Source organism: Gambusia affinis, linkage group LG16 (genome assembly GCF_019740435.1).
Source record: "Gambusia affinis linkage group LG16, SWU_Gaff_1.0, whole genome shotgun sequence".
Classification (NCBI taxonomy): Eukaryota; Metazoa; Chordata; class Actinopteri; order Cyprinodontiformes; family Poeciliidae; genus Gambusia; species Gambusia affinis.
The window spans coordinates 5998814-6024691 of record NC_057883.1 but is presented as its reverse complement, the minus strand read 5'-3'; the positions used below and the strand labels follow the sequence as shown (position 1 = coordinate 6024691).

Sequence of the window (25878 nt, the reverse complement as noted above, 5' to 3'; positions counted from 1 at the left end):
CAGTATGAACATTCTACATCGCCAGACAGTTTCCCGAGTGCTCCTGAATGCAACATTTAATGAATGTCTTTGTTTTTTGCAAATGGCGGAGGGCTAATTAGCTAATGGAAGTGTGTATAATTATCACAGTGGCAAGCGGCGCTTGCTACAGAGGGCTGCCGGTGTTTTTCTCCGCTGCCGTTTCTTTCAGCTCGGGTCGGAACCAGGCAGGCAGTGAGCTGGCAGTCTGCTCCCCTTTCCCGTGACATCACTTTCCCAAACACTCACCACTGGAAGTTTGTCCATATATGGAAGAGCTCCACTTTCTCCTGTCAGGGCTATCCTGTGCGTGTGCGTGTGTGTGCGTGCGTGTGTGTGTGTGTGTGTGTAAAAGAGGGAGAGGGAGACATAAAGAGGAAGAGTGAGCTTACCTTACAAGGCAGACGGACTTGGCCATCTCTCCACATGCTTACAGTTGCTGATGTTTGACAGACCTTTCTGCTTTCATATAGCGGCGTTGCTCACTGGTGGGTTGTGAGAGCAAAACCTCTTGACTTCACATCTGTAAAAAACAACAACTTCCTTCCACCTTTACAGTAGAAGAAGATAAGAATGAAACAGTCCCACGGTGGCTTTTAGCTTCTATTTGTTTTGGCGCATTTCAGGGTTTTTTTTTTTTTAGGCTATTCATTCAAATCCATGTCCATTTTAGATTTCTTAGGTGACGTTTCTAATATTTATTAAGCATAAAGAACATCAGTGTAAATGATATTTTTACGTTTGGCCGTAATGCTTTTAGATTTATGCCGTTGTTGTGAAATTTCCACTTAAGAAATGTGGATGGAAGTTGAGATCGACCAGGGGTCTTTGTTTATTTTTCTTCAAAGTCGCATATCTATATTTTAAAAACTACAGACTAAAATTATCTGTTTCTTTTTCTTCTTTTTTTTAATGTGAAGAACAAAATTGCAAACTTTATAATTAGCAATCGTCTGACAAAGCAGCTGCCACCAGTGGAGACATAAAGTCCCTCCAATAAGTGTTGTCGCGTTTTGTTGTGGTGCAACCAAAAACTGGAGGCGTTCTGGGAGAATCGGATCTTTTGAACCAACACAAAATTGCGGATCTTTGCATAATTGAAAGAAAATTCTTGTTTCCCAAACAAGAATCTGAAAAAGGGGGGCATTTAATCAGTCAATCTTCTGGATTGAAAATAATTTTAGATGTTTAAAGGTCACAACATTGATAGTTCACAAATGTTTTAGTCTCTAGATGTGCAAAGACTGTTGCTGTACCAGATCTTCATTGAACGCAGAGTTTTGAAAGCAGTTTGAGTTTTGTTAGTGTTTAAATGAAAACGCAACAGCTCCATTGTGATGGGTTTTGGCACCAGGCTGACTCACGTCCCGATCGTTGCAATATCAGTTTGTGCAAAAAATGATATTACACAGTGAAGCATAGAATGCTGTTCTTGTTTCCAGCTGTTGCAAATTCAGACTTTGCATGCCAATAAGATAAGCAGCATGGTGGACGGAGAGTCTGCCTGACATGCCTGACATAGACGATGCTGCCCAAGGAAGTAAATGTTTTAGCTTTTCACATATCGTGCATAATAACAAGCAACTGACAAGGAAATTAACAAAAGAAAAGACCCAAGGAATGAGACACAGGAAGTGAGAAAAAGATAGAGATAAAGACAAGGAAAGGAAAAAAGGACAAAATGGAGGATAGAAAATGGGAAGAAATAGGATGTAAGGAAAGACACAGCCGAATAAGTCAGAAAAAAATTAAGGGGGGAAGGAATGAGGCAAGGAATTAGGCACACGGGAAGTGAGAAAAAGATAGAGGCAAGGAAGAAAACAGAAAGAAAGTGGATATGAAAGGACGTGTAAGAAAAGAAGAAAGGATGGAGAAACGCAAAGAAGAGAGGAAACAAACAGTAGAAGGAAAGGACAGGAGGAATGGCAGAAGAAAAAATGCAAACACGTTTCATGCTCTCCTTTCTCTTCATTTTCAGACCTGAAAAATAGGGGGGAAATTCAATCCCACGCTCGTCCACACTATGTAGGAATCCTGTGAAAAACAAGAAACAGAAGGAAAAGGTGGGGAGGGCTCACTCGGGACCCCATTAACTCAAGGACCGCCACTGTCCGGTGTTACAAACATTTCTGTCCGCCGCGTTAGCTGCTGCAGAGGGTCAACGGCGAGACTTTTAGTCAATGTTCGTATAAAAATCGACACCGTTAATTTTGTCAAAGCTCAACAAAGTCTTACGTTTGGCTCAACCTGTGCATGCAACCTTGGACATAAAGCCTGGCCGCTGACAGCCACGGCATCCAATGGAAGACCGGAGGGCGGGTTCCGTCCCGAGCGTCGTCCAATCAGATTACAGCAGCCAGTTATTGATCCCAATTTGGCTGAGGCAAAGTTTTTGCGTCTGTCGCTCCTTCGATACAAGACCTGCCTACAGCTTCCAGCGGGCTGCTCCTGCTAGGAGGGGAACACGGAGAGCAGATAGAGACAGAGGCAGAGTTGGAGGGGTGGGAGACAAAAGGAGAGAGAGAGAGAGATAGAAAGAAAAGAGAGAGAGCGGGAAGCCGGGGGTTGGACCGTTAATTTCATCCACACACACCGAGGAGAGTAGCCCGTACAGCCGCAGCGAAAACATCACCTCGCCCCGCTGGGACGCAACCAGAGAGCGACCGCATCCAGCCAGCGTTCAGATAGTATGGAACACTATGACGGAGAGAACGACTACATGCACCAGGAAGATGACTGGGACCGGGATATGCTCCTGGACCCAGCCTGGGAGAAACAGCAGAGAAAGGTGAGCCCGACCGACCGACAGACCGACCGACTTCCCGGTGCCTCCGCTGCGGAAGCGAAGGGTTTTATGTATGCCGTCTGCTCTGCTGCTAGTCACAATAAGAGGCGGTAATGTTGTTGCCACGCAGCAGTGCGGGCACATTTCCTCCTCAGGGTCACTCAAAGTGGGCAACAGTTTAATTATGGGCCTCTTTAAAAAACACACACACAAAAAAAACCCCACCTGCGAGACCTTATCGATTGGGCTTCTTACTCCTAAACTTTTCTCCCTCTTCCTGGAAGATTAAAATGTGTCCCGGAAGCAGCATCCTTCAGCAGGGAGGCCCACCGGCCCGTTCGGGTTTGCTGGGAGCAGAGGGGAGGTGAGCCGGGCTGCGGTGGGCGCAACAGATGTCAGCCACGCGTTGGACTGGCCACCTCCTGTCATCTGGTTTATGATGCGACTTGGATTAGGCCAGGATTAACAACCGTGCGCGCGCCTTTGTGGAAAACCTAATTTCAAATTCAACTCGAGTCGCTTAGAAGTAATTTTCTTTTCTAAAAGCGCTCCACTCTCTGTTGTGCTTTTGACGTCCATATATTGTCGCAACTCTTTTCCCCACGCGCCTCACAGCTGCTGCTCCCCCTCCCCGCCCCGCGTCCTTTTCCACTCTTAACACAGGGGTATGATATGAATGGTCTGTTTCGAGAAGGGGGTGTTACATACTTTTCCTCCGCTTTGAGAAAAAAAAAGGGGGTAGAAGGAAAAACGCTGTGGAATCTGAGTAAGCGTCGCGGTTTGGGCTGGGCTTGCATGGGAGCGAGCGTGCCCAAAAATGGTAATAATCGGCCCCTCTCGCTGCACTTGGAAAAACTTTTCCCCAACTTTCTTTTTCCTTTTTTTCTCTCTCTTCTTTTTGCTCAGTGGTAGCTCACGGCTCCCAGTTTCCTGGATTATGTCATCGGCAGGCTGCTACCGGTCCTGAGAGCAAATGCAGTGGGAAGTGAGAGGGATAAAGGTGGTGCATCAGGTGGACATCCTCTCTTTCATTGAAGCGATGGAGCTGGAGTAGGATCACCTGAAATACAGAGGCGGTCCTACATGACATGCGGCCCTGAGCAGAATTTTATGTAAAAGCACCACTTTATCTTTTTTAATTTTTTTGGGGGGAATGTTGGACATTCCTCAGATAGCATCACATCATCATGCATCCGTTGTGCATACATGACCGCATACATGTCCATTCCTTTCCCATGCAATTTATTCTCATCTCTCTTCAGTTCTCAGCTGGGGTTTCTCCCATTGAGCTGGATTTCTCCCATTAGATTTTCAACCGGGCCAATCGGCGAACAGAAGAAGTTGTGAATGATGGCGTTGATTATCGGCGGCATCACGGACAGACTACAGTTCCTTTTGGAGTTGTAGTCTGTGGAATTGTAGTTCCTTTGTATGTCCGTTGTATGAAGTGAACGAGGCCGTAACATTAACAGCCACTTTGTTCAGCTCGGCACATCTCTCTTCGCGGTAGAGGAGGATGCTGTTCATGGTGTAGGTCATTTCTGCTAAGTGTCGAACTGGCGGTTTGAATACGACACAGCCAAACGTTGCTGATGGGGTACAAGTTAAAACCTAAACAGAGTCCACGCCTCTGGGAAGCAAAAGCCCGGAGGCTGGTACAGACGGTTCGGACCATCTGTACGAAGCAAAGTGTAGAACCAAGGGCTGTTTTTTATTTGGCTAGCATACATAACCAGATACATACTGTTGTGCTAGTGGATGGCTTCCCTGTGCTGTTTTGCCTGTTTTTATTGTAAATGTGGCCTGTACAGCTGACCTGTAACCGCACCATTCCTGGGTTTCCTTGAGTTGTAGATGCAAAGCACAGCAGTACAGTCGGGATGGAGCTAATGACGTCACACAACACACTCCATTGATTGGGTGACAGAAAAACATTCCTTTTTGTGATGAGCACTAGTGCCCAACATTTGATGTTGAACTAGGATGATGCCACATTGGGTTGATCCCGCCTCAGTAAAAGTCCAACTGGCCGTAGAACCTTTGATTTAAAAATAAAATCAACAAACTTTCATGGCTTTTCAAGGCTTTAATTAATTACGTAGGGATTTGTTATCGTCCACCATTAATAAATAGCTAATGAAATGATGAAAACCAACCATAAGATTGGAAACTGTATCCTTACACTGCAGTGAAATAACCCACTTCATTTCAGCAGTAAGACACTTATTTTCTCACTTTCTTGTACTGCTAAATATTGACAGATACTTCACCCCAGTGGACGCTTCTGATATACTATGATGTTGACTCGGTTAAGAAAGCTTCTTAACCGAGAATTCTGGAATATTCTCCCAACATGTCACCTGAAATCCTTGCAGCTTTATTATTTTGTTTTTAAAGACATCTCTGACTTTGCAAACACAGCTTCACTAGGCTAACACAGCATGTCTGTTGGTTTGATGTTACTTGTAGCTTGTAACATATTTTGAAGCTCCTGTTCAAGGTATCGGGAGCAAATTTTACATCAGGGCCTCCTGATAGCGATCTTTTGCTCCTGCTTTTATGTTCGTACCAGATTCTGACCCCATAATCTGGATTTCAAAGCTACAATTGACACTCATCGGACAAGACGTTGTTTTTCCAGTCTGTTAGTGTGAAGTTCTGGTGAGCCTGGGTGAATTGTAGCCTCGGCTTCTTGTCCCTGGCTGACGAGAGTTGCAACTGGGGCACCCATAGTGCATCTTTAAGGCTCAAAATGCCATAGTTTCGGAGATGGTGTTGTGCATACTTTGGTTGTAGCGATTGGTTAATTGTCGTGGAGAAATACCTTCTCCTGTGCGGACCTGCATATTTCTGCGCCTGCATGACCCTCACCGATCTAATCATCCATCAGAAAGCAGGAATGTTTCAGTCATCCGCTCCGCGACGATAAAGCGGTTATGTTGAGATTCGACCATACGCACAATTACAGGCTGAGAGGGATGCACGCTGAAACACAAACCACTTAAATTCCTTCCAGGCTTTGGCAGTAAGCCTTGCAACAGATAACCTGAAAATCTTTAGCACAAGAACAGATAAGAGAAGTACAGAGGGACAATCTGTAATCAAACGTAGCTGAAGTTAGCTCAGTTCCGCTTCGCCTGAAGAAAACCTTTTGAGGTCGATGAGGAGACAGCGGACGGTTTACAACCAGAGCAGCCCTGACCACGTCTAATGCAGTTAGAGACTTTGCTGAAATGGGGGAAGTGAATGTCGGAGAGGTGTGGATGTTCAGCCAGGCCCTGCTTCTGCAATTTTCTTGCACAAAACCCCAACATGTCAGAGTGTGCTTAAATATTTTGTGTTCCATTCAAGTCCCAACCTGCCGTGCAGGAATAAAGGCGCTGGCATCCTCTTATCTCCCGATCTTAATGTCTTTGCAGACCCCACCTACGCTCCGACTTTAAAGCCACAACCTTTACATGTTTTGCTAAAATGCGTATTAGCGTCATTGATATTTAGTCTAAATGATTTACTGACTGATTCATCAAGGAGAAAATAAATTCAAACCCACCTAGCCCTATGTGATAAGAAATAATGAATTGTGTATGGCAGCTCTGCATGGCCTGTTTCTGGTCATGTTGCAGACTGTGGATCATTGAGCTGCTGCGTCACCTAAGTGGACTAGAGCTTAATTTCACATACTAATGGGTAGAGAGTCTCTTATTTGACAGAAGAATTACTGGTTCTGTTGGCTACGGCTAGACGTCCAGGTCCTGAAGCAACTAAGCTGCCAGGCTATCAAACCACCACCACCAAGCTTGACTGATGGTCTGATCTTCTTTTCCTGAAATGATGTCCTCCTCTTTCCACAAAGCTCCAGTTGCGTGTCATCACAATGTTTTCTCAAAGATGGAGGTCTTAGACGGGCTCTTTGTTGTTTTTGGTCACCAGTGGTTTTCACGTTGAAACTTTCCCATGGATGCTGTTTCTGCCTTTCTGTTGCATCGTTAACACTGAGTTTAACCGAGGTCTGCAGCGGTTTTGTTGTCACTGGTACTTTCCTGATCTTCTAGACCAGGAGTGTCAAACTCCAGTCCTCAAGGGCCGCAGTCCTGCAACTTTTAGATATGCCACACCACACCTGAATGGAATAATTAGTTCATTAAGGTTCTGGAGAACTGATCTACACAAGGAGGAGGTGATTGAGCCATTTATTCCAGTGTTTTGTACCTGTGGCACATCTAAAACCTGCAGGACAGTGGCCCTCGAGGACTGGAGTTTGACACCTGTGACTAGACGAATCGTCGATGGGATCTTAGATAACCTTGGCAGGCCAGCCTTTCCTGTGAAGGTTCAGCTCTGTGTTTTCTTCTTTCATGAATAATTGCTCTCAATGTGCCCTGAAGCCTCTTAAAACCTTTTTTCCTTATAGAAGTCAATAGATTTTTCTAGCTTGTGGCACCCTGTTGCTTGTTGACCTCTTATGTCCTGCTTCACATTGTCAGTGAGGTTCTGTTGTTTCTGCATGTCTGGCAGTAATAAGTTCTGGGTGTTGCTAGTGTAAAAAAAAAAAGGAAAAAAAAGTGCTTCATAGCAACTTAATCGCAATTTAACAAGGAGGTTTGACATATTTTTGAATAAAATAAGTTCAAAACTGCATTTTTGGACTTACTCACATTTTGTTGCCTGTTTAAATTGGTTTGATTTGCCGCTTCTTCTCAGGAAAGTAAGAACAGAAGCAATCTCTAAGCAGGCTAACACATTTTATGACCGTATGTATCATCATCTTCATCTTACCGCTGCAGGGTTCAATCTTCTTTTCTTTTTTCAGCCTTTTTCCAGCTGACGGGAAGAGTTCAGGTGTTAACCACTGCTGCTAATTTGCCTGGGTTTCTCCTTATAAGGACATGAGTTTGCAGTACCTTGGACCGTCGCTGCCTGTAAGCTTCCCGCCTCCTACTTCCCATCTCCCACACCCTTACCCTGACTTTCCAAACCCTCCCAATGAATCCGCGCTGACGTCTCCCAACTCGGGCTGCGAGTCAGGTCTGAGATAAGAGCGGCTGACTTCACAAGTTCACACTGTATCCTTTCAGAAAAGAAGAAGAACAAGAAATAGGAGGACAGCAGAAGATTTTGCTGAAAACGATCAGGCTGTTTGGTCAATACCCAAAGGTCAAATATATCCTGACCCCACAGGCAGAGACAGGAACGATCAGGACTGCCTCTGGAGGAATAACAGTTTTACATTTAACATTTTTTTGTGAAAAATGTTTCAAAGTAGCTCTTTTGGAATTTTACAACTTTTATCAACATTGTCCTTTTTACGGGAAACGAAGCAGGCTGCTGCCAAGTTTTAAAGAGTTACTGTTGTCAACTTGCTAACGTTTTCCGTCCCACTATTCCTCCAGTTTGGAAGTGGTTTTAATAAGAAGCAAGAGGAAGTAGCAGGATCCCCCAGAGGCTGTATAAAGCACAGAGTAACACAGTGATGCCCCACTGTGGACTGCTGGTCAGCTGGGAACAGCTGGGTCACAGTAAAGTTTACTTGACAGGAAAGTAAAGGTTACTTGTTAGTAACCCGTTTTTCCGAGCCGCCTTTAAACGCGACATCAGTGCTAAGACGCTCTGGCTGGGTTTACCCAATCTGCTGCTGCTGTGCAGAGATACTCGGGTGTGTTAGAATCATGGCAGCAAACCAGCGAAACGCAACGTACTTTGTACAGATTTATTCCCAAACTAACAGACTGAGTTGAGTAATGCTGCTGGATGCAGGTAATGTTAGCTAAGAGATGACTAGCTAATACCAATACATCTCCTTAAGCTTGTTAACAAGTAGCCTGTAGGCTAATGAGGTTCTCTGTGTTCAAAAGTGAGTAGTACTTGTTACATTGAGTCTCTTTTTTGGGGAAAAAAGGTTTTTATAAGAGTAGTTTTACTCCTCTGTACTCTTTTCTTTTAATCTAGTAATGTTATTATTGCTACACTGTTTAATTTGGCCCCCCAAAATAAGCTGATGTCCCCGTTGCTAAACTCGTCTGGAGCGGAGGCTGCTAGTACAGCTACAATTTACATCAAGAAAGTCTGCAAGAGTGGGAAACAGTTTTTATAAAGTCTGGCCTGGCGTGCTATGAGCTTTTCATTACTATTTTGTATCCAGTTAAAAGGTTAGAATGAAGAGCAAACTTGAATGTTTGAAATATTTCAGCTGCTAAGGCCATGTCTGTAAGGCAGCGAACTGCAGGCTGGGGATCGGAGCAGATTGCCCAACTAACTAACCAGCTGAAATAAACTCTGGTAATATTCTGGACCTTGTAATTTTTGCAATCAGTATATTAATTTCTTCTTTTACAACAGTGGGAACAATTGCTTCTTTTCTGTATTAAAATATTAGGATTTACAACCTGTATTGCATTATTCTAAGTAATTACTATGAAAGTGGGTAATTTTTAATCCAGCACTGAATAAATTTGGACCGTAAATAGAAATAATAATAATTTAAAAAAACAAACTCCGAAACCTAATGGCAGCTATTTTTAAGAAATCAGATAGATATGAAAAAAACAAAAACAAAAAAAAAACAAGGTTATAGATAAAAAAGAGAGCTGGGTTTTAGTTTCCTCATGTTCAGGAATGTTGAAATTACATTATCAGTGTCCAGGAAACTGACTCAGCACATGAGTGACTGCGTATGACGCCTCAGCTCTAGTAAAAGAGCCAAAAGGAGTTGCATGTTTTGTCCCACAGCGGCATCTGTTTGCTAGATTGCATAATAGGATGTGTAATGTCAGCTCTGGCCGCCTCGCTGCGTGCTTCCTGTCATCAAACTCCCCCCAGTTCGTCTTTTGAAAACCTTGTTTTTTTGTTTTTTTTTACAACAGATAAGCGTCGAAATGGCAGTGAAACTGCAGGAGTGACGCAGCATTAATTTGCCTTTTTAGAAAGAGTTGTGTTTTGTACCTGAAAACCAACTGTGATCATACAAATGTCAGCAGGCAAGAGACTTAAAAGTTCATATGTGAAGAGTCAATGCAGTTGCTCCTGTCATACAGCTGATTTTAACATTTAGCTATATAGCTACCTCAAAATTGTTTTTCAAATCTAAAAGTGTCCCCACAAGACGCACAGTATTTAAAGTCAAAGTATGTCAGCTTGATTTAGTCCATAATGAAAATCGCAATATCTTGTCGCAGTTACTCGTTGACTTTTAGCAAAAACAAAAATACTAAGAAAAACAAAGGAGGTGGAAAATAGAATATTTAGTAATTTGCTTGTAGCCTTAATTGAAAATCCAAATATGATTACATTTTTGCAGCCACAAGTTTTAAAAAGCGTTTTGTGTTAAACATCTACACTGTTATAGAAAACTGATCATGCTAGATCTGAAATTTACTCTCACTTAAAATACAGGTGCATCATTTCTGAAATTTTAGGTTATTCTGAGACACAAGAGCAGGATGTTTGGCAGCCGTTTCAAACATGTTTGCTGCAGCTTATGAACTGCTTGTGTTGGTCAAATCTTTGCCACTCTTAAAGTGCTTTCAGTGGTCCGCACAAAAGTGCATTTAGTCAATTTTTTTGTCTTTTTCTAAAGAAGCCCCAACACAAAAAGACTTTGTAATTGCTTCCTTTTGGGGGGTTTTCACCAAGTAAGAAACACTTCCTAATTCTCAGATTGTGACATGTCGCTTTAGTTCTCCAAGCTACAAAGCAGATGCCAACTTCAGTAGTGTTAGCAGCTAACGATTAGCCACTAGCATCCTTCCAAATAAATTGTATTTTGCCATTTTGTCATCAATACCCAAAAAAGCTGCCATATGGATGATTTAATGGGGTGCATCGTCTTCAGTTCTCTCTTTTTCAACCTTTTTGTGGCGCTAGTGACCCTTACCAATCAGGAACTTGGCCGAGAGAGACGGGGCAGCTGTGCAACGGTGGTCTTGATGTTGGAAATTGAACCCTGGATGCTCAATGACCAATCTTCATGAACTCTGTCAGCTCAGCGCTGCAAATCAAGAACTACTTCCTCCCGTACTTATAAATAAGAGTCTCAAACCTATGCAATGTGTGTGAAGCTTATATTTTATTACCGTGAGAACTCATGTTTTATTTTTTTTTATTATCATCATCATCAAAATATAAATGTTATCACATTTTTATTGTATCTGTTGCATTGGATCTAGTCTCTCCCTGGAAAACGTTAAGTATGTGACCCGTCTGGCCTTCAGATCGTTCACGATAGCTCAGACTGCTCTTTTAGCCGAGTGCTTGTATCGTCTGACTGAGAAATACTTCAGCCAGACTCCCAAGTTTACTGAAATACTTTCTGACACTCTTGCTGACTCCGTTGAGCATCTGCTCAAGTCATAGCAGGAAGTTTTATGTGTATGGGGTTGGATAAATATTTCTTTGAGGACGCAGAACGGCTGTCAGTTGACTCCAAACAACCCGAAAGCTTGAAATGATCCACAAAGCTCTCTTGTGGAGAGCTTTGATATTGTAGCTGATTCTGTGTAGACATGGTCAAGGCTTCTCTGTTTGACTAGACAAATTCAGTGGAGACGCAACAGCAGTTTGAGCTCATTTAAATTAAAACGATGTATAAACAGTTGTAAAAACATATTTCTATCCTTTCTGTGATCTTTAGCTATTCATAGTTTTGCAGCGGAAGCGTCCCACTCTGTTTAACGATTCGTTCACGCCAGCCTTGTTTAGACTGCTTTAATCAAACTCTAGTTTGTTTGTCTAGAAAGTTTGGTTCGTGTGAATCGAACTGATGTGGACCAAAAAGGCGAACTCTGGCGTCTACAAACCTTTGGTTGATAAATGTCACCAAATCAAAAGCGAGTCTAGCGCTAGCGGGACAAATGGGTCGTGGTTTGCCACCGAGGGCAAAAATTAAATCCTACAAATATCTGACACCACTCCATTTTTTTTGATTACATTTTGCGCTCACTGTCTTCTTAAGTATTTGTGTAATTTCCTTCAGTAGTTCTAGGTGAGGAGGAGAACAGGTTTTTCGAAGGGTTTGGATCGTTTTACACAGTGCAGTGTGAAAGCTAACCGTACCAGCTGTACGTTTTGGTCCCCAATTGAACACAGTCTACTGGACTGTCTAGTGTGGAAACGCCCAAAGAGAACAGTTGTAGAAAAAAACGGTTTGATTAGCATCTTGAATTAGCAACTAGCTCTGCTAACAGCAGGTCTCCCTTACCTGAACTTATATTTCCAAAATGTTACCAGCATTTCCAAACTTGTTTGTTCCATTACAGGCAGGGGGTTGAATGTTCACAAGAACAAAAGGGACCAACTTTGCTGTAACCTTTCAGCCTTTTTGTTGTCTGCTGGAAGTGTTGCTCTCTCTCGATCCATCTCAACCAGACCTAATCACAGAAATGTCTTGATGTTTTCTGTCTCTCTGTTTTACCTCCCTGTTCTTCCTCCTTCTCTCAATACCAAAGTCCGATTGTCACGGCGACCTGATGGTTATTAGTAAGTTGCCTTTACTGGTTTGAAAAAGGTCCGATTTGAGAATCTCCATCCATCAGGGTCTATCAAGCTGAAAATAGGACAACTTTGGTCGTCAGCCAAATCCTGTGTGTATTTCTGGAAAGACTTGAAACCGGTGGATGGTATGTGGTAAAGCAAAAGACACTGTGACCTGTGTCTAATCCCTGTTACATAATCCCACCCTGTCTGTTCTGGAGGGGTTTGTTCTGCTTCTGAGTTGAAAAGATGGGGAGAGTAATTTCACAAGACCTTTGAATAGGACTGAATTCCCTCACCTCACAAGCTGAAGGGAATATCGTCTCCAACTTAGTTTGCTGTCGGGTGTCTTTATTGATGGTCCATCAAAGTTCGGCATTTTAATGTTGGGATGAAGAACGGAGGAATGCAGTGGAGTAAAAATAAATCTTAATTATCCTCAGATGATGTTCTCTAAAGACTAAGGGGATTTTAGGAAAAATGTCTCTTGACCCGGTGTGGATCCTCTGTTTTTTGTTTTTTGTTTCTTAATGATATTACACATTCCAGTGATTGAGGACGCTGTCAAAAATGGGAACTCCTAATTGTCTTTTCTGTCGCAACATTTTCATTTGGCGTTGCTGTAATTTCCCAGTCCTGGAACAGAGTCTCCTTTATGTGTGTCAGGAAGGTGAAAACTGAGTTTTTAGAAAAAACCCGCTGTTTGACGAGTCAAATGTGAGCAATTATGAGCGTTCTTATCCGAGCGGCTCTAAACGCCAGGGCACTGATGCAAATTCTTGCATTGCTTATGTTCTCAGGCAGAGGCTCCAAGTTTAGAAGTGAACGTGGAGCCCAGCTATATTTCATCTAATGAAGTTTTCACAGAGGGTCGGATGAAGTGGTTTGGACTGTGACACTTTCTCACAATGGATTAGAGCGTGTTGTATATTTACGAAGACCTCAGACCGGGAGGATTTTCGATTACATCTTCGTTTTAAGATGGCGGGTCAAGGTGCATTTCCTGTGGAGGGTTTGGTGCTAAAAGAGGGCCCAAAAAAATAAAAAGGCTGGGGGGCGCTTGGTTATGTTTGGAGCCGCTGCACAACGTCTGGTCACATGTTTCCAATAGCGTGGAAACCAAAAGGCGGGCTTTGTAGGTGATCTGTCTGCATGTTTCCAAGGAATGTTACTGCACCACATGGGAAGGACGTAGTCGAGTTGTTCCACCGCTAATGCTATTAATCAAACCACATGCACTCGAGAATGCATGGGCTCACCGAGAAGCCTCTCTTTGAAGGCAAAGGGGATGGGGAGGGGGGGTTTTTACAGTACTTGGAGAGTGGGTGAACAGGTGAGTGTGGTAGCAGGAGCAGCTGCAGTGCGCTCCGTTATTTCTAAAGAAAGGCTTTAAGTAAACAGATACCGTGGTAAAAGCAGGCAGGCGGCACACCTTTCCATTCAGGAGCTGGTTGGGTGGAGCTCAGGAAGGGGGAGGAAGACGAAGGAGAGGGGCAGTGAGTGGAAGAAGAGGCTCAGACAGAGGAGCTTTCAGGGCTCTGCACAAAGGAAGTGGCTTCAGGAGGCCTCTCCGTGTCGCCGTGTCAACCCGGAGTCAATAATTTAGCAACCCCATCAAACCCCTGGCGTATTATGTATCCAAATGCACTTCCTCTGCGGGTGTTACCTTTACAACATGCTTGATTTGTCAGTATATAACAGCTTTAATTGTCACTTCAAAATGTATAAAATTAGTCACATTATCTTGATGTATTGCTTGCCACAAATATTTAACTTAAGGTTTCTTTCTCAGTTCATATTTATCATGATGTACACTGACCCCCTGACGCCCCTTTCATATTTATTTAACTTTTTATTTTTATTATTTTTATTTTATTTTTTCTTATTGTTTGTGGGAAGGTATTAGGTTTATAAACAACCTTTGTCTTAAGTATTGTTGACTTGTTTTTGTCTGTTCTATATATATATGTGTGTGTATATATATATATATGTGTGTGTATATATATATATATATATATATATATATATGTTATTCTGTAAAAAAAATATAAGTAGAATAATCTTATTATAAAAGTTTACAAAATTGCAACCGGGGTTAGGCCTATATCATATCATTTAACTCATCAACTTTCTCATCATAATAAGATTTTTAATCAACGTTTTCACTATAAATTCCAATTAATAATGTTTAAAAACTCCCAAAACTGTTCATATTGCTACTATGCTACTTTGTTCAATAAACGTGTCTCAGTAAATTTTGAAAATATGCCTTTGGTTTGCACTGTAGTGACACAGATCACACTTCTTTATGCGGCTGGTGTCCTGAAGAACTATTTTTCTGTATAAGGAATCCCATCGGCACTCTTAACTCTTCAACTTGTTTTACTCTTTTTTTTTTTTTTTTGTTTGTTTTTTTTGTTTTTGTTTTTGTCTAAAAGCTGCGACTGCTTTGTCTGCACTAAATTATCGGTGTATCTCTTTCCACATGAAGAAACTGTTTCTTCTTCTTCTTCTCTGGATGACAGTTGCTGTTGCTGAGAGTCTAGAACCACAAGAGCTTTCGAGACAACGACAAAGAGGGTAAAAGGCATTTTTATGTGGCAGAAGTCAGACGGCACTAGAAGTGTTATCATTCAGATCTTCCTGAAGCACAACCTTGAAATATTTCATCAAAAATCTCTTGCTTGCCTCCCTGTTGTCTCTGTTTTGTTTTGTTTTGTTTTGTTAGATGTGGGTGGAGATGGTTTTAGGTACAGCAACAAAAAAAGGGTTGCCTTTTTGCAGACTGAGCATATTAAAATCCTCCAGGAAGCCAGTCTTCTGCGTTAGCGCAGAGGGTGGTGCGTGCCAATTTATTTTATTTAATTTTTCTCGTTTGTTTTGAGTCGGAAATGGACAATCACAGCATTTGAACAATGTAGACAGGATGTGTCTTACAGGTTTATTTGCACTGTGGGCAATTAAAGCTAATTCAGACGGAGTTAGCTTCACTGCAGTGAATCAGCCCGCCTAGGTGGTCACAATAAGATAAGCGGGAGCAAGTAAACAGTCGGTGGTTAAAGCCACAGTGTGTGGCGGTGTGTGTTCCTGTAAGCTCAGAATGATTGTAATGCTCCGTCATGGTTTGGGTTAATGGCTCTTTGGAAAACGGTGTGACAAAAATCGAGGCCAGAGGTCCTCTGCTCTGCTGCGGTGAAGCGGGACGACTGTCGATCATCTGAATTTCAGTCGGTGACGACTATGGATCTCCTGCTGATGTCGGTGTGTGTGATGCCGTCTGCACATGTGAACTCGGCTGCAGGTACAGCGAGCGGAGAGTACCGTCTCTCCCTGTTGGCTTCCTGCTACAGTGACCTGCGTGCTCTCGACGTCACCTCATGTTTGACAGTAAACAGTGGCAGCCCCGTGAGCGCTCACGGCAGATCCTGTTACACGCCGCAACAGGTACCGCCCCCTTGACAGCCTGATACCTGGTCACCCCGAGCAACTGGAAGGCAGGCCTGCTGGTTGTTGCTGTGTAAGCTGGAAGCCTTGGCATGGAGAGAGACTCCTGTGATGAGCTTCCTGGTGGATTATTAGTCTTACATCACGGTCAGGGTTGCAGCTACCGCTTTCTGACGGCTACACTCATGGAACTACAGCACACATTTGTAAAACAAGAGTGACAAGACATTTTACTAGTAATTTAGACTGTCTATACGAGACTGCTGCCTGCATGTCTGGTTGTTGATTGAGGGGAAAAGTTCCACGTTTAGACTGCACGGCTAAGACACATTGACCCGGCTGTAGTTGTCATTCCGGGCCACTAGTTGGCGCTGTGATTTCATAACGTCATGAAATGGGCATGTGCTTTTTGACCTTTAGTATCTATCTCACTGATTTCCACTTCATAGAAAACAATAACCCGTCTCCATCTCCCATGAAAGTGCTCAACTAGCACACATGCTTCTGATCAGAAATTGTGCTAAGCTGCACAATTTCAGTGGCAGGTTAAAAACTGTGCTGAACTGAACAGGTTAAGAAGCACAACAAAGCACCATGCCGTCTGTGGCGATGAGAATAAACCCTACAGCTCTGCATGTTTTCACAGAAAATAAAACCAAAAACAAAACAGTGATGGACGTAAAAACTGTGGGAAGGTGCGTGTTTAATGCCGATGTGGATTTGAGCTCTGCTGGTGATGATAGCATTTCAGTTTGTTGTATTTAAATAGTTAACATCTGCTTACTTTTTACCACTCTGGGGATTTATTCGCTTTTCTACAAACTTGGTTTGTCTCAATTCGATGATATGTTCCAGGACGTGCATTATTATTCCAATGTTTGTTTGAACTCCAGAATATTTTACTTTAATCTGAAAGTCTTAAAGCCTGTACTGGTGGCTTAAGGACCACAGCGAGGATGTAATCCTACTACCTGGAGCTGGACTCGGTCCAGCACATGTCTCTGCTTTCCTCCCAGGGTTCTTCTCTTCCTCTATTTATTGATAAACCTGTAGCTAGTGCAGTGACATAACAGAGCCTCGACTTTTGTCTTTGCTGGTTTTCATTTTTATAATCCCGTAATTTCCAAACAGTTATTCCCGTCCATCGCTACGGCTGGCTTTATTTGTTGCCTTCTATCAGATCAGTTCTATTTTATTTTATTTAGTTATTTTTGTGTAAAAATTATTTATATATTTGGCTCCGGACATGTTTAGTCCCATGTCAGAATGCAAGCTGCATGTGAACTTATTTTCATCAAGTTTGGAAGAAATGACTGATGTTCATCGCCGGACTCCATTTCTTATTTTTTTTTTTACCTTCTTGGTCTGTGGTAAGTGCAATGACTCATTCAGATAAAGGTTTTATGTAACAGGTGTTCTGGAAAAAGGTTTTCTCGTGTAGCGATCAGTGTTGAATTAAAGTGTATTGTGGGGATTAGCCGCGGCAGCAGCTTGGACCGATTCCAGGGAGGGTTACTCATGACGTATGCGACATAAGCACTTTGAGGGAAGTTTCTCGCTCAAGCTAAACCAAGCCGCTGTGGCTTTCAAGATTTCACTTCTCCTCGGATTAGCTGAACTGCAGCTGATTCTCGTTCGTTTTTTGTTTCTTTTTTTTCGGCCGTTGGAGCAGGCTTTCAGTGTATTTCTGAAAATTTCCCGGCTTCTGTATGAGAAAATTACCTTTGTTTCAAAACACATACAGAAAAAATGCACACACACCAACTTCTTTGTCCTTTCTATTTTCTCCTCACCGGGAAGTTATTTGACTTTCCAAACGAAACAATAAACCAGAGAGCTACATGTAAACTTTTTCTTGTAAACTGCTATGTTTTGAGGTGCAAAAGCTGAGGAAGCCCTACTGGAGAACATTTGGTTTAAATATAGTGATGATGAAAGCAAAACTTAACGTTAGAAGGATGCTAATAAATGCTAATTTAGTTCAAAATGGGGTAGCTATTTTTCCCCCTAAACATTTGACTTATGTTTCTTCCAAAAATTGGTTTAACAGTCTTACTGTTTACCATTAATTTGTAACTATAAATAAGACAATTTTTGTAATATTTTGAGGAAACAAAGGTTCGTCATTACAAAGATTTCACCAAGCGCAAACTTTATCTGAAAAGAGTCTCTTAGCAGTGTAAAATAGTCCAGTCCAGGTTTGGCTTGTCGTCCATATATTGCTTTCAGAATGGATGTTCTAAAAAATGTAAAATTATGTCACAATTTATAATAACTTAAAATGACGAGTTAAAGTTTTTTAACTCAAATGATGCAATGATCAATGCAGTGGACATAAAATAACATAAATGGCTTCATAGCAATAGAAATTGCTTTAAAGCATGATGTACCTGTGGTAAGCTCATGTTAGCTGGACAGTAATGGTCAACACGAGTACAATAGCCTCTACTGGACGCATGCAGTCCTGCTGATGTGCAGAGTTGCTGAAAGTCTCCTTTGTTCGAGTGGAGCGTAGCTCCTCCCAGCTCAGCACTTCCTGTAGTCAGGTGACAGTCAGCAGCGGGGAAAATGCTGCTCCGGCACAAACCGGCACCACTGGCGAGCCGGGCCGCTGCCTTCGCGTCACACGGCTGTTTTCTGGCAAACCGAGCTCCAGCTGACTCATGAGCTCTGGTTTCTGACTCTGGGCCGCGTCAGACGGTTTGCTGCCACTGACGGCTCAGACGTGACTCAGGTCGTTGAGTTCTGATGACAGATTTGTTCTCGTTTGTCCATTTGCTCTCACTTTGCCGTTGCTCACGTTCTTATGTTTAGACTTCAAGATTTGTTGATTCTTCGTACTGTGCACATGCATGGTGTCCAAGCTGAGCCACAGCTTGTGCTTGTGGATGTTTACTTGACAGAGCATCCGTTGTACAGTCGGGGAGTCCTGCACTAAACTGCTGAACCGAGAAGATGTTCACACAACGACTGGTTGCTTTAATTTGAATAGCATCTGCAGTTAAATTTGCATCCAATTTGTGTGCTGCAATATCGGAAGAAGGGCCCCATCTTCTTATCAGCCTGGTCAGGCATGTGTCAGTCGGGACACAAACCTATTTGTTTGCAGTCACACCAAATATAGAGACGTCACAGGAAAGATAAAACATTACTGAGGCTCACTGGATACTTGGGTTTTCCGATATAAAGCTGCCGTAATCTTGTCTGCCGGTGTATACGAAAAACGTGTCTAACAAGGATCTATAAATAAATGATGCGCATCTTTTATAATATGGAAGTAGCATCATGAGTGTGAAGGTTATATCACCATGTTTAGCAAGAGATTTTTTGCAAATAAGCAATATATCTAGTGACTTTTTCTGCTGTTAGATATTTTTATGTTTTTTTTTTTTGTTTGTTTTTATTGTTATTCATCAAGCAGTGTGTGCTGTAACTGGCCAATCCAAAATAGTCACAGGCACTCCTGTCCATCATCTAGTTATTAGTTCCTCTACATGTGTAAAGCTGCTGCTGTCTGGTTTTCATTTAGATTAACATTAGTAAGAATCTTCATATTTCATTCATTTAATTTAATTTAACTGCTTAAAGATAGACTAATAAAAATAAATTGGAGTGAAAGACAAAACCTGATAACTCTGGTAACTTCTGTCATTCCTAAAATAAGATTAAGAAGGTTTCAAATTTGACAATTAACCCCCCCCCCAGAAATTAACAGGAACTTTATTTGCAGCTATAAACGTGTTTTAGATGTTTGTTATTATTTTTAAGATGTCCTAAAAACGTGTGATAGTCTAGCTAAGCTGGTGATCAAATATTTTGTGATACAACAAGAAAATTGCGCAGAAAAATTGCAAGAAAGTTATTTACTTTAGGGTACCCGGAACGGCTAGCTAGAGCAGCTATTAGCATCTGTTTGGAACACAAAGCTTTTATAAGTTTGTCCTTTTATTTTCTGTGGTAACGATGCTAATGACAGATTTTAATGGAGCACAAAATGGGGCTTAAACTGAAGTGAAAATTATATTGCCTACTACTTCTTGCTAGAGTTGATATTTTTGATCAAGGGCCAGACTTTGTGAGCTCTATTTAAGCAGAAGTTGTGTGGTTCCTGCTAACGATGCACATGAAATAGCCGTGCCTCGTGTTTGTGTGTGTGTGTATGTGTGTGTGTGCGTGCGCGTGTGCTCTTAAACTCGTGTTGCCCAAACATGCAAGCATGGGTGTGGGCTTTTGTTTGAGAGTCTGCAGGCTTCTGTGGTTGCCATGGCGACCGGCCAGTCTCAGGTTCTCTCCGGGCATTTTCACAGGCGAACCGTCCTTTTGTTAAGCGAACTCGGCAGAGGAATGAGCTGCCGCGACACTTTGACTTCTCAATATAACGCACTCTAACATTGATATGCATCGGTGGCCGCTTCGGGCCAAAACAGAGTCAATAATCAGCGGACCGGTCACAAAGGCGGCTTTGTTTGGAGACTGCGCTTCTTGCACATGCATCGACTAATATGCAGCCGGGCTCGTGTTTTGCTGCTTTCCTTTGAGCTCTGCGGCGCATTCGCCCCCCTGCACACATGTGCTGAAGCAGCAGCCAAGGCAGTAGATAAGTGTAATGGGATGACAATGCTGATTCAGCTCTTGCTGCAGTAACAGTGTATTTTTGAGTGCCTGCCTGGATGGAGACTGCACCTGAGAGACTGTCACACTTCATCACAGCTGCTGGGAAAACCCCTTCCTCTTCACCGCCAGCAGGGACAGCTGGACCATTGTGATACAGTCCAGACCTTTTATTTATTTATTTTTTTAAACTTTGGATCTTGTTTTTATTAGTATTTCTGGGTTTTGCGGGAATTTTTGATGTTGATACTTTGGGAGTTTATTTTTTTCATAAAAATGCACCAAACGGGAGATTTGTAGCTGAATTCTGATCCCTGCTTTTTGTAAAGTTTTGACATATTTCTACTAATTTTAGTAGCAAGTTGTGATTTCGCTTTAATCTTTTTGTTTAGCCAATTTATTAGTGGTTGCACTTTTTCTTTTTTGGCTCAAATATTGACATTTCACAAGTTAGACAAATAAATTAGGTTGAGGACTGAATTAGTAACTAAACATGAAAATTTTTATGATCATGTCAGATAAATATCTACTTCTATTTCCCTTTGTTTGGGATGTTATGGGCTGACTACAGTCTGCAAGAAGATGACGGCTAACGTTAGCGCTGGTGACTACGTGTTTCGCATAGAGATGTTATGATAGGCATAAAATGTTGGGGAAACACCCTTCGAGTACATTACTGCCACCTACTGGGCTTCTGTCTTATTTTCAAATTTCCAGGCCTATTATTTTTATTAGCAGCTAAATTGTCATCACACTGTGGATTGTTGAAGAGCAGTCGCTGTAAAATATAACGTGAAACTATGTAATACTAATATAATGTATATTTTAAACTTTCTTTAGCATCTTACATTAGTAATTAGCTCTGTCTATTACCATTAGCATAACTTAATCAGAAGTTTTACTTTGACTGGCTGCTATCCAAACGGTTTCTATCTGATTCCCCCAAGTTCTGTTACAGAACAAAATTTTAAAAATCCAAAATATAACAAAGAATTTGGTTTACAAAGTTAGCTTTCCTGCTGTTTGCTAAAGTCAGCTGTGAATCAGTTTGGTCCTCTTTGAATTCAACAAAGTGAAATCCACTGTAAGAACCTTCCACACCGAAGAGGGTTGTTGTTAGTTTGTCCCTGGTAGAGCTTAGGTTTGCTGCGTTCAAGAATCTGTTAAAGACAGGATTTTTTTCAGTTTGCATTACAGGGGTGGATCAAACTAAAAACCATCTAATTTTGGTTAAAACCCAATTTTTAGAATACATTTTAAATAAAAAAATATGTTTACTTGTCAAATAAGGAAGAGCAAGAAGTTTAGATGCACTGCAAGGACAAAAAGAGACTTTTTGAAGGTCTGTAGAGGGAAGCGAGCAGCAGGAGTGAGGAAGTAGAAATTCCCCACAGAAAACGAACTCAACACATCTGCCTGGTCGTCTCAGCTGAGCTCCATTCAGTATTTTTGGAGCAAGCGTTTGCTTGAATATCTGTGTGGGCAGTCACATTTTATACTCCACTGAGCTTTAGAGAAAGGAGACAGAGAGGTCATGGCTGATGACCTCTGACCCACGCAGCGTACTCCCCTCTCTGGCTGGTAGCCCCCCTGACTCCTGTCTTCCCTCTGTTTTAGAGAAAGAGCTGTGTGATGACTGCAGCTCCACCGGTTTGGGCTGGCAGAAAGGTCATATTGTTTCAGTCGGTGACTCACTGAGCAGGACGGATGGAGCCATGGCGCTTATTAATCTGCCAAGTTAGTTTTCAGTCCTGCGGGGGTTCTGGTCCAACACTTTTGGTCTGTTTACATCTGTTTGTCTGAATGGCTGCTGAAGAAGAACAATCCAGCTTTTTCTTTTGTCGGTTTTATTTGCAAATAATATTTAACATTTGGTCGAAACAGTATGAGAAGGCTAAAATGGTTACTCTCTCGGATTAATTTAAGTCTTCATAGGGATGGACGCGCCGATCTTCTTCTATCACTTCCGGTACCGATACAGATATCTAAAGTTTAGTATCAGCCAATACAATCCGGTACAGAAAAACATCGCTGAATTGACTTAAAACGTTTCTTCTTCTTCTTCTTCTTTTTTTTTTTTTTTTTTCAATCACAGGCATAAATGTTCTGAATTACAAATTTATTTGATAACTCTGCACCGGCACAGCACGCTTACAGCTTCACAAGTGACATCAAACGTAAAAACAATTCAACTTTAATTTGTTCAGTCGGTGCAATTAGGAATAAAACAGCCAATGTGAAAATAAATTATCTGAAAGTGACAAAAACATGTAAAAATAAACTGCAACAAACTTCAGAAAATACAATGAGGAATTCTAAATATATTGTAAAATAAGCAATAAAACACAACTTCACTCAGAGCACATAAGCATAGAATTACACTGAACAGATCTGGCCTTATGGATTGGGCACATTGTCAACATTAGCAAATCTAGAATTTCTTTTAAAGTGTCAGGACCAATACAGATATTAATATCTGCAGTCTTTATCAGGACTGGCCTGAAAATTATATAGTTGTATATACTTATACACTTATAAAATTAATATAGATTTTTTTAATTTTTATTTTTGATTGATATTGGATGTTAATATTGACCCAGGTTTTCATGTTTCCCTTCATTAGGTCTCTTCCCTAACGCCGCCATGGCAAGTAGCTCATGTTTGCTTGTAGGATAGATTGTGTTTTTATTGCCGTAATAAGTAACAACCTAATTTTCTCTGTCCAATTACATCATGCATATCAGTTAAGGACGGAGACGATCTATTTCTGGCTTCAAGTTATTTGATCACACATGAACGTTCGAATGAGTCCCGCTCTCTCCGTCTTGACGGTCTTATCCCCGGCTGTTTTGCGGAGCCGTTCCTTCCTCTGGCTTTAGCTTTCCTGTTGCCTCCCACTCAAGTTTGCTGGAATGGATTTAGTGTTTTAAAGCCTCTCTGCTTGCCAGATGCATGGAGCCAAGAAGCGGCAGTCTGCAGAGGCTTCAGACAGCAGTTTGGCTCTTTTCCCCACGGTGCCTCCTAAGTGAAAACAGCAGTAACGAGCATCTCAATATGCTGGCTCCTGGCCCGGCTTCATCCGGTCTGCTTTCTGGGTGACGGTCTCTACTGAGCTCTCTACTGCAATAATTATAATAGAAATCATTTTTTCCCCTTAATTTAATTCATCTTCAGTTTGACAAGTCAAAATATCAAGTGCATGTTTTTGTTAAGTATGACTGCAGTGTGCGCCGTGATTTGGTTGTACGATGCGTTTCTGACGCATTAATAGTGTTAAATTGGCCATTAATGCTCTTTTTTTTTTAGCTAAATCTGATTCTTCCGGTGAAAAACTATGAAATAAGAGTAAGATCATAAATATTTTTCTGTCTTTTCTGCTCTTAGTGATCTTCACCGAGACGACACGTGTTGGTGAAGTTTGATTACCGATCTTACACTAGCAATGATCACGGTTAGCGTGTCGAGCATTTCTAAAACGCCTCTCTTCATGTGTATTTTTTACAGAACATGTACTACCTCTTTAGTTTCCCGACCAGAAAGTTGCTGGTAATTGATTTATTGTTGTGTCGTTATCAAGAAAACCTTTGAGAAGTTCAAAAATATTTATTAAAGATGATGGTAGAGGTTGACTTTCAGCATCTCAAGGAGTGCCAGGATTATGCTCTGTTGAGTTTCTGTTGCGTCGTCAGGTTTGAAAACACAAAAGATCTAATAACAAGTTGTAAAATGACAGCATTTTATGCCGAATAAAATAAAACCTGGTGGTTAATTTTGTAACTGAACTGAATTTAAACCTGATCCTCTACATCGGACACTGGTTTGAACTTCTCTGAAAGCATTTTCATTCCAGACCAGTACTACTTTACGCTAAATTATTTTAATCTCTTATCATTTAATAGTGACCCACCCCTGAGAAAAGCATAACTTTCTCTGTAGTCACTCTGTTTTCATCGAAGGAGCCTTTTTAAATCTCATCAAACTCCTGCGAGGCTCGTTTGTTTGGTGAACTTCGACGCTCTAATTCATCACTTATCGCAAAATCATCTGGGAGTTTTGGATGGAGCAAAGTGTTAGCAGCTCAGCTTTTCCTGGCTCACAGCATTGTTTTCACACACACACACCTACACACACACACACACACAACCCAGAGTGAAATTGAGGCAGCATAAATAGACTTAACAGGAGAGGGAACGGGATACTTTACCTCTTTGGGATGCACAGAAATGCAGTTGCTTTTCAGCTCGTCTCGACCGTGTTAGCGCCTTTTTTTTTTTTTTTTTTACGGCTCCAGTTGTGGGCAGTGATGTCGTTTTATAGCTGTGGACTAGATTATAAAAATAAATGGCACCCAGGCTTTGGAGGGGTCACGTCCTGTTTTACCGTTTTAGTCAGGCGTTTTGGCCAGAACATTCAAATAATATCATCTCAGACGTTGCTTTAGCAGTTTCGGCGAGGCTTCGATGCGCCTTGGGAGGCTCCGAGTTGGAAGCTCAGGCTTGAGAAACCGACTGCAGTGTTGAAAACCTGAAAACCTCCTTCCTGTGTCGGAAACTCTGCCAGCGACGTCTGCCTCTCCTCTCCTCCCTGAACTCGTCCGCCTGCCGTTGTGTTCGGACAGTGGCAGTGGCTTGGACTCAGGAGCTGGGCCTTTTTTCTTCTTTTCACTTAAACGATTGTACTAATATGGTACTGGCAGAGAGGTAGGGAATATTTTCCTAACTGCGGCTGAATAATGGAGAGGCGGGGCGTGAGGAGAGAAATGCTGGAGAAGAGTGACAGGTGGGAGGCAGCGAGTTCATCTGCACAAAAAAACTGATGTTGTAAAAGTAGGCTGTAGACTAAGTCCTTAGTAAATTATCTTTCTTTTTGTGCAATCAGGAAATTCAATCAAGAGGAAACGTGTCACAAGATCACAAAAACCCCCCAAAAAAACACCTATATTTATTTTCTATAACCTGCCAGTCTGGAGTGTCTGTGTATTGGAGCTTTTATGCTCCTTATGACAAAAAAGCACTGGAAATATCAATTTTTGTGTTTGTGCAAATGGAAAAGAAGGGTCTCACAAATGTTAAGTTATATTCCTTACTGTTCATCGTCTTTATCTAGTTTTTTGGTTCATCGTCACTGAGAACTTTAAAATCGCCCTTTAGTTTTTCACTGATAAGAAGCTTTGAGGAGGATGGAAGTTGGTGTTGCTTGCGGCTAATACTTAGAAATGATTCACATGACTGTATGGCAGTGTTAAAAACTCCTCACAAGAACAATTTTATAAATATATTTGTTGAAAGCGTAGATATTCTCTAACGTTGAAAATTCGTAATATTTTTAACGACTGTAAATGAGACACAAGTCTGAGATTAGCTAAAAAAAAAAAAAAAAGTACAAAATTTTCAGGAATAACATTTTGTAAAGAATTATCTAGAAAATAACTTGGATGTTTACTGCAATTAAGTCACGTTTATTTTTGAACTACAGATGGTCAGAAAGTCCAGAGTAATTAAGAAACGGTAAAATGGATCCTTATCTTAGTGCTATGTAAAAAAACTCCAAGCTAC

General features: G+C 41.7%; 1 protein-coding gene across 4 annotated transcripts in view; it reads left to right on the top strand.

The window, feature by feature from the left end:
- Window positions 1–651: 651 nt before the first annotated feature.
- Window positions 652–25878, top strand: part of actn1 (actinin, alpha 1) — a 63067-nt gene continuing 37840 nt past the window's right edge. For all 4 annotated transcript variants that reach the window (XM_044142295.1, XM_044142294.1, XM_044142293.1 and 1 more), the window contains exon 1: window positions 652–2806. In XM_044142295.1, coding sequence (XP_043998230.1) covers window positions 2708–2806 — 99 coding nt within the window. In that variant the 5' untranslated portion in view covers window positions 652–2707. The remainder of the gene's footprint in view (window positions 2807–25878) is intronic.